General features: G+C 45.5%; 1 protein-coding gene across 1 annotated transcript; it reads left to right on the forward strand.

Moving 5' to 3' along the window:
• Nucleotides 1-8,989: 8,989 nt before the first annotated feature.
• LOC308461955 (keratin, type I cytoskeletal 24-like) lies at nt 8,990-11,981 on the forward strand (the record flags this gene model as incomplete). The annotated part of the gene is made up of 3 exons (XM_080979125.1): nt 8,990-9,349; nt 10,683-10,765; nt 11,816-11,981. 3 exons carry the CDS (start codon nt 8,990-8,992, stop codon nt 11,979-11,981), a joined length of 609 nt encoding a protein of 202 aa, XP_080835251.1.
• Nucleotides 11,982-12,337: the final 356 nt, after the last annotated feature.

Raw genomic sequence — 12,337 nt, forward strand, 5'->3', positions numbered from 1 at the left:
AGTTCATCTAGAAGAAGGGAAACTCTCATCCTAAACCTCTGCTGCCTTGCAGAATATCTTTGGAAGAAGTAAACCCTACACAAATCTGGAGTGGAGTCCCTAAGACGGTTGGATGGTGCCTTGTATGCTTCCTTCCGGCAACTCCTGCAGCCCAGCTGGTGCCAAATGTTTTGCTCTGCTTTCCTTTGGACCACATCAGTGAGGTCAAGACAAGAGTCTTGTTGTCTGGGCAGCCCAGGACCTCCATACACACTGCCCAGGCTTGCGCCCTGGGGAGGTCACTTTGATGCTGCTAAGAAGAAGAAGAAGAAGAGTTTGGATTTGATATCCCGCTTTATCACTACCCGAAGGAGTCTCAAAGCAGCTAACATTCTCCTTTCCCTTCCTCCCCCACAACAAACACTCTGTGAGGTGAGTGGGGCTGAGAGACTTCAGAGAAGTGTGACTAGCCCAAGGTCACCCAGCAGCTGCATGTGGAGGAGCGGGGACGCGAACCCGGTTCACCAGATTACGAATCTACTGTTCTTAACCACTACACCACACTGGCTCTCACACCACACTGGCTCTCACTGCTAACACCGTGGTTTGGCTTCACCCCTGGAGGCGCACTCCATTGTGTCTCAGGACAGGTAGATGCCAACAACGATTTCACCCTGATTCAGTGGTTCTGTTGCCCAAGTTGTTAGGCTAGTTTCATTCGTTCAATCTAGGCAAGGCGATGCTTATTATGACAAAGAATATGGTTGGCCTATTAGATTTCATTAAGATTCAAATCCTGTTAATCCCCATGCACCTGAAGGAATGTTCTTCCTTTCCTCGTAGAAGGCAGTGGCCCAGTTCATACACAACACAAAGTGAAACCATGGCTTAGTGCAAGCAAGCAAAAAGTAGCTTCCCAGAGCGAAGGCAGCAGCTGCCATGCTCTTCTCCCAGGTCTAGGGATGGGGAAGAAAGTCAGTTCAGGTCACATTTAAGGGCAAGCCTACCTAATTTGCACAAAGAAACTTCCTTTGAAATTCACACTTCTACACATTTTGCAAGACACTTCTCCAGCCAATTAATGTGTATCGCTTTTGCAATTTCCGCTGATATATGTCTTTGTATGATCACTTAAGCCTAGTACATGAAGGGTTTTTTTTATTAACATATAAAACACATACATTTCCATTTACACAATACATATACACAACACACTACCTTATTTTCATAGCATAAAACATACCTACATTACTCTATAGAACACCTACCTATGCTATACATATCAACATACCTACACACCTACCCCACATGGACACCCACCAAGTGACTTGACTTCCAGCTGTTCTTGTTACGCTACATTATTTTTACAATTAGCTTAAATGCATTTCATTATTTCTTTAATCTCTTCTTCTGTCTTAACTTTATTCTCCTTTCACTCTAATCATTTTCTGGATTCACTCAATATCTGTCAAAAGTTCTACTTTTTCCACATAGATTTTGCTGTAATCCTTAAAGATAGCCCACTCCTTATTCACTTTTTGTACCATATCTCCTCTTATCCTTCCTGTTAATTCGGCAATATGGAAGTATTCCATCATTTTAGATACATGAAGTTTTAAGTGATCATACAAAGGCCTATATTAGCAGAAATTGCAAAATTATATTACAGGAAATTGCAAAATTCAGAGAAGTGCAAATTCCAAAGGATTGACATGTTTCAGCTCACATATTGGTTTGGGGAGAGCAAATGAGGCAGGTTCACATACAAAATGCAAACTGAACTCATTTCTCCACAATCCCTAGCACAAAGGCAAAAGTCAAGGAGTTCAAGGAAGATAATAGTAGAGCAGAGATCTTAGGCAGTGAAAAGATCACCTGTGATTTTTAACAAGGGCCGTTTCAGTGGAGCACAGAGGGTAGAGGTCCCATTGAAAGGGGTCAAGATGGAGGCTAGAAGAGAGAAGCTCAAGAAAAGGAACAGCGCACTCCAGGGATTTGGAGGCAAAAGGGTGGGGGGGAAGCAAGATCAACCAAGATCCTAGAGGGCAAGGATGAGTCAGTGAAGGGGGGAGGGGGTTGGAGAATGTGGAGCAGGCAGGTGGAGGGCAGATCTTAGCAGAGCATCAAATACAGAAATTCCAGAGATTGTTCCAGCGATTGTTGCAATGGGTGTGGATCAGGGTGGTTCAGTAATGTTGCTTGGCCGGATAAAAAGCAGAAGGTAAAGGAAAGATTCGGAACTGAAACTGTTTTCTACCAAGACCTCTCAGCAACCATGAAAGCATAAGTGGGGGTAATGAATTGAGGGACAGCAAGCCAGGGCTGGAGTTCAATGGGGTGAAAATCTTGATGGGGCCAATGAAGCAAATGTTGAAGATAGGGAGGAGTGGAAATTGAGAACTGTCTTATCAGTGCAGTTTCCTCCTGCCCAACATATGGTTGGCATTCCATGCCCACTGGGCATGCTCAGTTCTCATTGGGCTCTTTTGTGTCTCCCAGAGTGGGTGGGCATAAAGATATACCAAAAAAACACAGGTTTTCAGGTTCCCGAGTCGCATGATACCTCGCATGATATAGGGGTGGTGTCATTTTGGATTGGCACTAGAGAATAAGTGGGGCCCTGCAGCAAACTCTATTCCATCCCCTTTCTACCCACCCCAGTTTTCCTTGTTGTCATCCCCCCCTCAACACTGAGCATTCCATTCCCACTGAGCATGCTCAGTACTTGTTGGACTGTTTGAGTTTCTTCCTCCATTTTGTCCCCACCCCCCATTTTGGATATGGGAGGGTGAACACACCTGAGATACATTAGCATCTTGTACTTCTTAAGTGATTTCAGTGGGTAGCAGTGGAGGACTTGGGTACTACAGAGCCCTGTGCAAGGCCAAATTTGCTCCCCTCCCCAACCCTCGCAGGCATCAGGTTGACCCCTGACCAGATCCAGCAGCCTCTTGCTGTGTTCTTATGTTTTGCTCAATAACCCACATAAGTAGCAACTTTGTTTATTTCTCCCCACAAATCACTGTGTTTTGAGTCCACTGGGAAAACTGTGAATAGAAAGTAGAGCATCGAAACAAAACACACACGTTCTTCCTTCTCCTTCTCTTCCATCTCCCTTCTCCTCTCCAAGCCCTCCCCTCTCAAACACAGGGCATTTCCTCAGTTAATTTAGTTTCATTTCTCAGAATAGAAAAGCAGGGAAAGAGGTTATGAATTAAACTTTCTGAAGAAAAAAACAGGGCGAAAGAGCTGCTTGGAAGGCTGGGGACTCCCTGACCCGCCTCGACATGCCTTGTTAATGGGGTGATGCGACTTGGGAACGTGAGAGTCTGCTCTGCTTGGCTGTGTCATTCAGGATTCACACAGAGGTGATGCACACCCTTAAGAGGCAGGCTGGAAACTGCTGACTTGCTTCTGTGTTCTGCCCAACAGGCTGCCAAAGTTACATGGCAGCATAAGGGCATCACACGCAATTAGAAAACCCATCCCCCTTTATGGTATTTCCCTGCATAGAATCGTAGAGTTGGAAGGGACCCTGAGGATCATCTAGTCCAACCCCCAGCGATGCCAGAATATGCAGCTGTTCCATACAGGAATCAAACCTGCAGCCTTGGTGTTATCAGCACCACATTCTAACCAACTGAGCTGAATGAATGAATGAATGAATGAATGAATGAATGAATCTTTATTTGCGTCAGCCATCGGCCATAGCAATAAAACAACAATACGATATACAAAGAATAGAAATAAAAACTCAGTTATATAAAATACATTTTAGGGTTTTGAATCAATAGTCAAATGGTGGATCTTATTCTGATTGCCCCAGCTAAAAACCTTGCAGCCTTTGCTGTCATCTGCTCATCCTGATCTGCCAAGAGAAAGGACACTGTGGCAGTGGTTGGGCAATAAAAGAGGGGTAACCTCATTCCTCAAGTCTTTATAAAGAGTGCAAGGCAGAACGGCATGCGCCACCAATTCAATTCGGTACTGCCATCTCCACAGGGACATAAGCATTTTTCATGTGGAATCTGTTAGAATCATCCCTCCAGTATAGCCGAGGACGATACATTCAATCTTGCGAGAGTAAAAACACGTCTATATTTTAGAATTGCTAGATATCTATGCAGATAGGGTGCCAGAGAGTTGAAATGGGAAGGTGGAAAATAGTCATATCATGGGCAAAATTTCCTTATTGTGGCCAAGTTGTTCTGACACTTGATACCATTTAGGCACTGACAAATTAGACTGTTTGCTTTACTAAAACCCAAAGTGTGTAGCTGTTGTGGTGATAAACCACAAGAGTGTAGTTTTTGATAGACAATTTTAGTCCAGGCACTCTTGTGACAATCTTGCAGCATTAGGGATATTAAACAGGGGGGATTTGAGTTTAGGCGAAGCCATTAGTTAAGTGCCCTACACCAGGTCCATAATTCTACCTAGGGAAGATTAGCCTCTAGGAGCAACCAACTGAGCTATCCAGATGCTGAGGATTCCCGACCCCTCGCTGTCCTACCACACAAGTCCGTCCACTTTCCTGCATGAAGGGATGGTGCATGTGTCATCTTCACTGTTAAATAAAATGCAAAAGGATGAGGCTATCCAGATTTGCCATAGGACCGAAAAATCCTTCCGGAACAATAGATTTTAGCATACGTCTGTCTTGGGAGACAATGGAGGAGTGTGCCTTTGGGAGTGAAGTCAAACCATTGGATAGTTACACTGCTTGCTGCGACTGTAGAACAGAGGTTTTCAACCAGTGTGCTGTGGCATCTTGGGGTGCTTTGAATGATGGTCAGGGGTGCCGTGGGCAACACTGGCCTCTGTCCCTCTTCCCGTCCCTCCCTCCTCTGATGCCCTCTTGCATCTCTGCCTCCCAAAGGCTTGTGTGGTTGTTTGTTGTGTGTGTGTGTTTGTGTGTGTGTTTAATTTTTTAATTTTTTTTACCAACAATCAAAACACAAACAGTGAAAACGAACAGTGAAAACCCCCAGGCAGCTGTTACATTGGGTATACATAATCAATAATAACATATTCAAATCAACCATATGTATAATTCTATATACCTTAACACTCATCCCTCCACAAGGTTTGTTTAACTTTTAACATTTTAATTGCCCCAAATTGTTCAAACCTGCCCAAATAATTCAATATTTTCTCAAACCAATCCTCCTCTTTTTTACTGACCTTAAACCCTTTCATTTTATATATTTGTTGTTTGTTGCAACAGCCCCAGGCAAATGGTGCCTCTGGCGCAGGCCAGAGGGTGCTGGTTGCCAGGACCTGAGGTGGCCTCGGAGTAGGCAAGCAAGTAGGTGAGGGAGCCCAGCCAGCCAGCCAGCCCTCGCTGTTGGGAATGGACAGACAAGTGGGAGGCTGGGCAGGCAGGCAGGTGCTGCCCTGGCCTTTCTTGTGCTTGCTGTGTGAAAGGCCTGCCTGGGAGCTGCATGCCCAGCACCGAAGGGGAGCCATTCTGCCATGCAGGCCTGGCAACGCCCACTGCTACCTCCCAAGGTGAGTAAGGGGCTGTCCTCATGTTCACCTTTGGCCAATCTCTGTCAGGCTGTTATGGCTGGGGGCATCCAGCCAGTGTGGTATAATGTTTAAGAGCAGTAGACTTGTAATCTGGTGAACCGGCTTCGATTCCCTGCTCCTCCACATGCAGCTGCTGGGTGACTTTGGGCCAGTCACACTCCTCTGAAGTCTCTCAGCCTCACTCACCTCACAGAGTGTTTGTTGTGGGGGAGGAAGGGAAAAGGAGATTGTTAGCTGCTTTGAGACTCCTTAGGGTAGTGATAAAGCAGGATATCAAATCCAAACTCTTCTTCTTCTTCTCTTCCCAGGCCCCTGTGGGGCACTGTGAGGAGGCACCCCTCTTTGGGGCAGGGGGTGGCTCAGAGACTGGGGTGGTAGCGGTAGCTGCCTGGAAGACTCCCAAGGAGAGGGGAGAGGAGAGAAGGCTGAGGGAACACTCCACAAGGGAGGGTGTTCAAAAAGGGGTGAGGGGCTGCCGGCTCTGAAGGCAAGGGGTGACATAACTGGGCTCCTGAGCCCCACAGGGTTGCCACAGAAAGAATGTGGTTGGTTAAGTAAGCCATGGGCTCAAAAGTTTGGAAACCTTTGCTGCAGATCATTGATCTGGCAAGCACCACTATGGATACTGGATAGGACTGGCGTTTGCTCCAGGATTGTGAAAGTTATGGCGTTGACTCCAGTGTCATCTCTTGCCCTTGTGAACCCGTATTAGTCAGATGGAGCAGAACCTTCATTGGTGCAGTCAGAAGCAATACAAAAAGGTGCTCATGTCTTTCTTCAATGTGATGGCCGTGGTTGATGGAGAATGACTAACAGGTTAACAAAAGCTTGCCTCTGTGGTCTCAAAAGATGATTTATGTTTCTGGGTTTGGCAAAGGGTATGCGTGATGCAATGTATCTAACATTATTTTAATTGAAAAGGAGATTTAGCTAGTCAGCAGTCATGACAAGCTTTAAGTAATTAGTGGGATAAAAAACAACAACTTCATCTGCCCTTTGAAAGCCGGGAGGAAAATTAGCCAGTATACGCTAAGTGCACTATCATAGACTCACCTGCCACCATTCATTGACAGCATAATTATTTTCAATCCAGAATTAAGCATAGAATCACAGAATTAAGATGATGGTTTTTAAAAAATTACTTTTCAAGCAAGCATTTGAACTGCATCCAAAATATACTGTGACCTCTACTCAAGGCAGGGCACTTACAGGTACTTGCCATTTTAAAAAAGGGGGGAGGGGAGTCAAATAGCTGATGGATCACAAAACATTAAGGATCCTTTCATAGGAAATTCTTATGTAGATAGCAGAATAAAAATCCTACCACCTTCCTGATTATCTTTGTTTTACCGAAACTGTTGGATTTTTAAAGCAACAAATCAAATAATCCTCTGAAATTAACAAAGAAAAATAAACTGAATAAACTGGATTCCCTCCCGGTGTAGCCATATAGCATTGTATCGCATTGCATTAATGCAAAAACCGGTGTGCTTTTAAAGCAGAGCTTAAACCCCATTCACCAAATGACAGCTGCTTCTAGACATAATGGCAATAGAGGGAAAATTATTCAGTGCTGCTACTGCAAGTGCATAACTTTACACCCCCTTTCAAAAGGCCTATGCCCCGTTGGTCAGCATCAAAAGCCATATTAGCTTTTCTGCAAGCTTTCCCACAATGTGGTTGTTTTCATTATGACTGCTGCCATTTGTTGCCATTTTTATGCGTGCATGCATTAAAAATCTGTTTATGTTTGTCTTGGGGTATTTTTTTAAAAAAAATCTTCGTATCTTTTTATTATTTAGTATGTTTTCTTCTGCAGAAAAGGGTCTGATAGATTAGATCAATCTCTCTGTGAGATATGGTCTTTCCTCCCTTTCTAAACTAAATAGCAGTGGAGCTAGGGTTGCCATATTCCCCAAAGCTGAGCTTTTTTTGGAAAAGTCCCCCCAGAAAGCCCGATTCCTGGAAAACCCAGACATAAGTCAGTCCTAAGAGAAGCGATGGGGAAGGGAGCCTATAAGCTATATGACAGCTCAGCACAGTGATAAACAGGAGCCACCAGCTACTAGTTATGAACTTCTGTGGTTCTAAGAATCTGATTTGCCCCCCTGAATCTCTGTGGTCCAAAATCTCTCTCTGGTGTAAAGGGTCAGGGACCTGTGCTTTAGTCCAGCTAGTCCAGGACTCTGTTCTCCCATTGGTCAACCAGATGCTTATGGGAAGCTCTCAGGCAGGATTCAAGCATGACAGCGCTCTCCACTCTCATGGTTTCCAGCAACTGGTGTTCAGAGATATATTGCCTCAAACCGTGAAGGTCAAACATAGCCATCAGGGTTAGTAGGCATCGACAGCCTTCTCCTGAGTGAATTTGTCCAGTCCTCTTTTAAAGCTATCCAAGTTGTTGGCTCTCCCTGTCTCTTGTGGAAACAAGCTCCTCAGTTTAACCACACACCGTGTGAAGAAGTTCTTCGTTTTTGTCTACACTGGAATAAAACCTGCAGAATCAGCGTTAACCTGAAAGTTAACGCTGCAATTCCGGCAAGATGTGTGCAAAAGGTAGAAGGAAAAAAGAGTCACGGTAATGCAGGGATAAAACGAGCATATAGTGGAACCTCGGGTTAAGAACTTAATTCGTTCCAGAGGTCCGTTCTTAACCTGAAACTGTTCTTAACCTGAGGTACCACTTTAGCTAATGGGGCCTCCTGCTGCCGCTGCACTGCCACTGCACGATTTCTGTTCTCATCCTGAGGTAAATTTCTTAACCTGAGGTACTATTTCTGGGTTAGTGGAGTCTGTAACCTGAAGCGTCTGTAACCCGAGGTACCACTGTACCTAAAGAAATAGCATGCAATAATGTGTTAGGAAGCAGCAAAGCTATAAAAAGGAAAGTACAGTAATTACTCAATTGAGTTCCAAGTACTCTAATGAAAGGTTTGGCCCACCCAGCTCCACCTATTCTCCATGTTGACATGCTGATTAACCAGAGGGAAGAACCCAAGCATGCATATTGGGATTAGCTATTAATTATTATAATTAGCTAATGATGGGCTAGGCTAGCAATTTGGCAAAAAAACACACCATACACTTAAGAGTATGATGCAATTGCACATTTGTGTATAAAAAGGTAAAAACTGCCTTCCGAGGTCACCATCGCTGCATTTCTGCACAGGGAAGGTCCTCTGTACATTGTGCTGCAAACATGAGTTTCTTTAGCCAGTCCTCCAGGCAAGCCGCTTCTTCCCGCAGCAGCAGCAACAGCAGCCGAGGACCTGCAAGGATGTCTGGCCATGGAGCATGCAGCTTCAGCGGTGGATCGAGCAGCAGGGCCTTTGGTGGAAGCTCCAGTTTCAGTGGTGGATCGAGCGGCAGGGGCTTGGGTGGAAGCTCAAGCTTCAGCGGTGGATCTAGCAGAAGGACCATTGGTGGAGGCTCCAGCTGTGGTGGCGGCGCCTGGGGCTCTGGCGGGGGCATGTGCGGTATGAATGGGATGTCTGAGAGCAGAGGGAGATGGAGTTCTGGTGGCATGTCATGTGGTGCTGGTGGGTCCTGGGGCTCAAGTGCTGGGTGGGGTGCCGTTGGAGGTGGGTCGGCCGGGGGCTTTAACGGCTTCGGGGGCAGCGAGGGCGGACTCCTTTCCGGCAGCGAGAAGCAGACGATGCAAAATCTCAACGACCGCTTGGCAGCCTATCTGAACAACGTCCAAGCGCTGGAGGAGGCGAACAGTGACCTGGAGAGGAAGATTGCAGAATGGTACGAGAAGTTTGGAGGAAGCACCAGAGGCGGAGAGCAACGGGATTACAGCAAGTATTACACAGTCATCGATGACCTTAGGGCGCAGGTATGGAAAGAAACAAGCCACGCAGATATGTCGCAGGGCTTTATTTGCTGCGTTTGTTCGATTCACAAGGCTTATACAGTCGTACCTTGGAAGTCAAACGGAATCCATTCCGGAAGTCCGTTCGACTCCCAAAATGTTCGGAAAACAAAGTGCTTCCTGCAGCCAATGGGAAGCTGCGGAAGCCCCTTCAGATGTTCGGCTTCCCAAAATAGTTTGCAAACCGGAACATCACTTCTTTTGCGTTCAGGAGCCAATATGTTCAAGAACTAAGTTGTTCAAAAACCAAGGTACGGCTATATTTATGTTGTGAATTTGCAGGTGGAGGGGGGCAGGAGAGAGTTAATGGGGCCAGAAGGACTGCTGAGGTCCCTTAATGGTCAACAAGCCAAGTTGCCAAACACATCTATTAGGAAAATTACTGGTGAATGGCCCTTAATAACTAGGAAATAACTGGAGACACCAGAACATAGGAAGGTGCCTTACACTTAGCCAAGCTACTCATCCAACTATGTTGGTGTTGTCTACACTGAGTCATAGTGACTGTCCATGATTTCAGAGAGGCTTCTCTCCTAGTCTGTTCTGGAGATGCCAGGGATTGAATCTGCATGCAAAGCAGATGCTCTATCATTGAGTTACAGCCCTTTCTCAAAGACACCCCTGGAAGGTGAGATCCATTTTGACAAAGGGCATACTTTTATTCCCCCAACCCTCACATTATTATTATTATCAATTGAGTTTATCTACTGCCCTATACCCAGAGGTCTCGGGGCGGGTCACAGAAATATTGTAACCTTTCTTCATAGAGGAGTAGCCCCAGCTCCCCAGTCATTTATTGCTGAAATATTAATTTTATTTACCTACTTTTCTGTGGTTTTTTTGTTAGTATTCTTCCATTCTAATTAAAAAAACTCCTTAAACTTATTGGATGCTTAGTTTTAGACAAAATCTATTCTAACTATATAAAAGAGAAGAAAGAAATGATGTTGTTTTAAAACCCGTATATCTCTCATCTGTCTATTTAATACTATATATTCCCCTCATTAATTAACCAGACTTGTCTTGACTTCCCACAACAAAGGGAGACAGTTAAGAAATATAACATAATTCATAATCCGTCCTATTCTTAATGGTGCTAAATAATAATTACTGTACAAATTAAAATTGGGTAGGAATTTCCAACAGCACTGTCGTTTATTTCTCTGGGGGAAGCCATGACTATTTAAAGTGGTATCATAGTGCTTTAAATGTGTGTGAATGAGTTGGGAGAGGAACTTACTGCATGTCCGAATTCAACATTCAATTATATATTAATTATTGATTCTTTCTTTTGCAGATAATTGCTGCAATTACAGACAATGGCGGCCTCATTTTGCAGGTTGACAATGCTAGGCTGGCTGCTGCTGACTTCAAGCTGAAGTAAGTGGGACAAAATGGGCATCTGCTCCACATCCTGGTGGAGATGTTTGCTGAATCATTCGTGTAGAGCAGAAAAACCAGCCTATTGTGAGATCTCCGGCATGCATATCCCATGAGGTGTAAATACAGTACATTTACTGTATGCTTGGGTGGAACAAATTCATACTCACCAGCCAATGAATTGCATTTGTATGCTCCAGCACAGACCCAACCATGTCAACTCAGAAGTACGTCCCATGGAGTTCAGTGGGGCTTACTCCCAAGGGTTATAGGGCTGCAGCCCTAATTTCACATCATAAATTTAGCTGAGTGCTTAACTAATTCCAGGTTTGGTTCATAATGTGTGACAAAAACACCGCTGATAACCACACCTTCTTTAAAACCTGATATGCAAGCAAATAGCCCCAACATAAAGCTGTGGGTTAAACCACAGAGCCTAGGACTTGCCGATCAGAAGGTTGGCAGTTCGAAACCTCATGACGGGGTGAGCTCCCGTTGCTCGGTCCCTGCTCCTGCCAACCTAGCAGTTTGAAAGCACATCAAACTACAAGTAGATAAATAGGTACCACTCTGGTGGGAAGGTAAACGGCATTTCCATGCGCTGCTCTGGTTCGCCAGAAGCGGCTTAGTCATGCTGGCCACATGACCCAGAAGCTGTACGCCGGCTCCCTCGGCCAATATAGCGAGATGAGCGCCGCAACCCCAGAGTCGGTCATGACTGGACCTACTGGTCAGGGGTCCCTTTACCTTTAAAATAATATAGGAACTTAAGAAGAGCCTGCTGAATCAGGCCAGTGGCCCATCTAGTCCAGCATCCTGTTCCCACAGTGGCCTGTGGGAAATCTGCAAGCAGGATTTGAGCGCAAGAGACCTCTCTCCTCCTGTGGTTTCCAGGAACTGGTCTTCAGAAGCATTGTTGCCTCCAGCCGTGAAGAAAACTGATGAAGGCATGGAAGAAAACAGCCACAGAGAAGGAACATATTCCCCTCTGTGTGTTCAGATGTTTCCCACATGATCTGCTGACAACCTTTTTAATCCATTTTGCTTCAGGTACGACAATGATGTGGCTCTCCGCCAGAGCGTTGAAGCTGACACCAATGGCCTCCGTAAGGTCCTAGATGAGATAACCATGAGCAGGAGTGATCTTGAAATGCAGATTGAAAGCCTGACTGAGGAGCTTGAGTACATGAAGAAGACTCATGAAGAGGTAATGTAGGTCTCAGTAATGCCTAAAGTCAGGTCCAATATGTGTGTGTTTGTGTATATTTACCTTTACATATGTAGGGATGCGGGTGGCGCTGTGGGTTAAAGCACAGAGCCTAGGACTTGCCGATCAGAAGGTCAGCGGTTCGAATCCCCGCGACGGGGTGAGCTCCCGTTGCTCGGTCCCTGCTCCTGCCAACCTAGCAATTCGAAAGCATGTCAAAGTGCAAGCAGATAAATAGGTACCGCTCTGGCAGGAAGGTAAACGGCATTTCCGTGCGCTGCTCTGGTTCACCAGAAGTGGCTTAGTCATGCTGGCCACATCACCCAGAAGCTATCTGCAGACAAACGCCGGCTCCCTCGGCCTAT

The sequence above is a fragment of the Podarcis pityusensis genome, assembly GCF_964106645.2.
Source record: "Podarcis pityusensis genome assembly, chromosome: 13".
Classification (NCBI taxonomy): Eukaryota; Metazoa; Chordata; class Lepidosauria; order Squamata; family Lacertidae; genus Podarcis; species Podarcis pityusensis.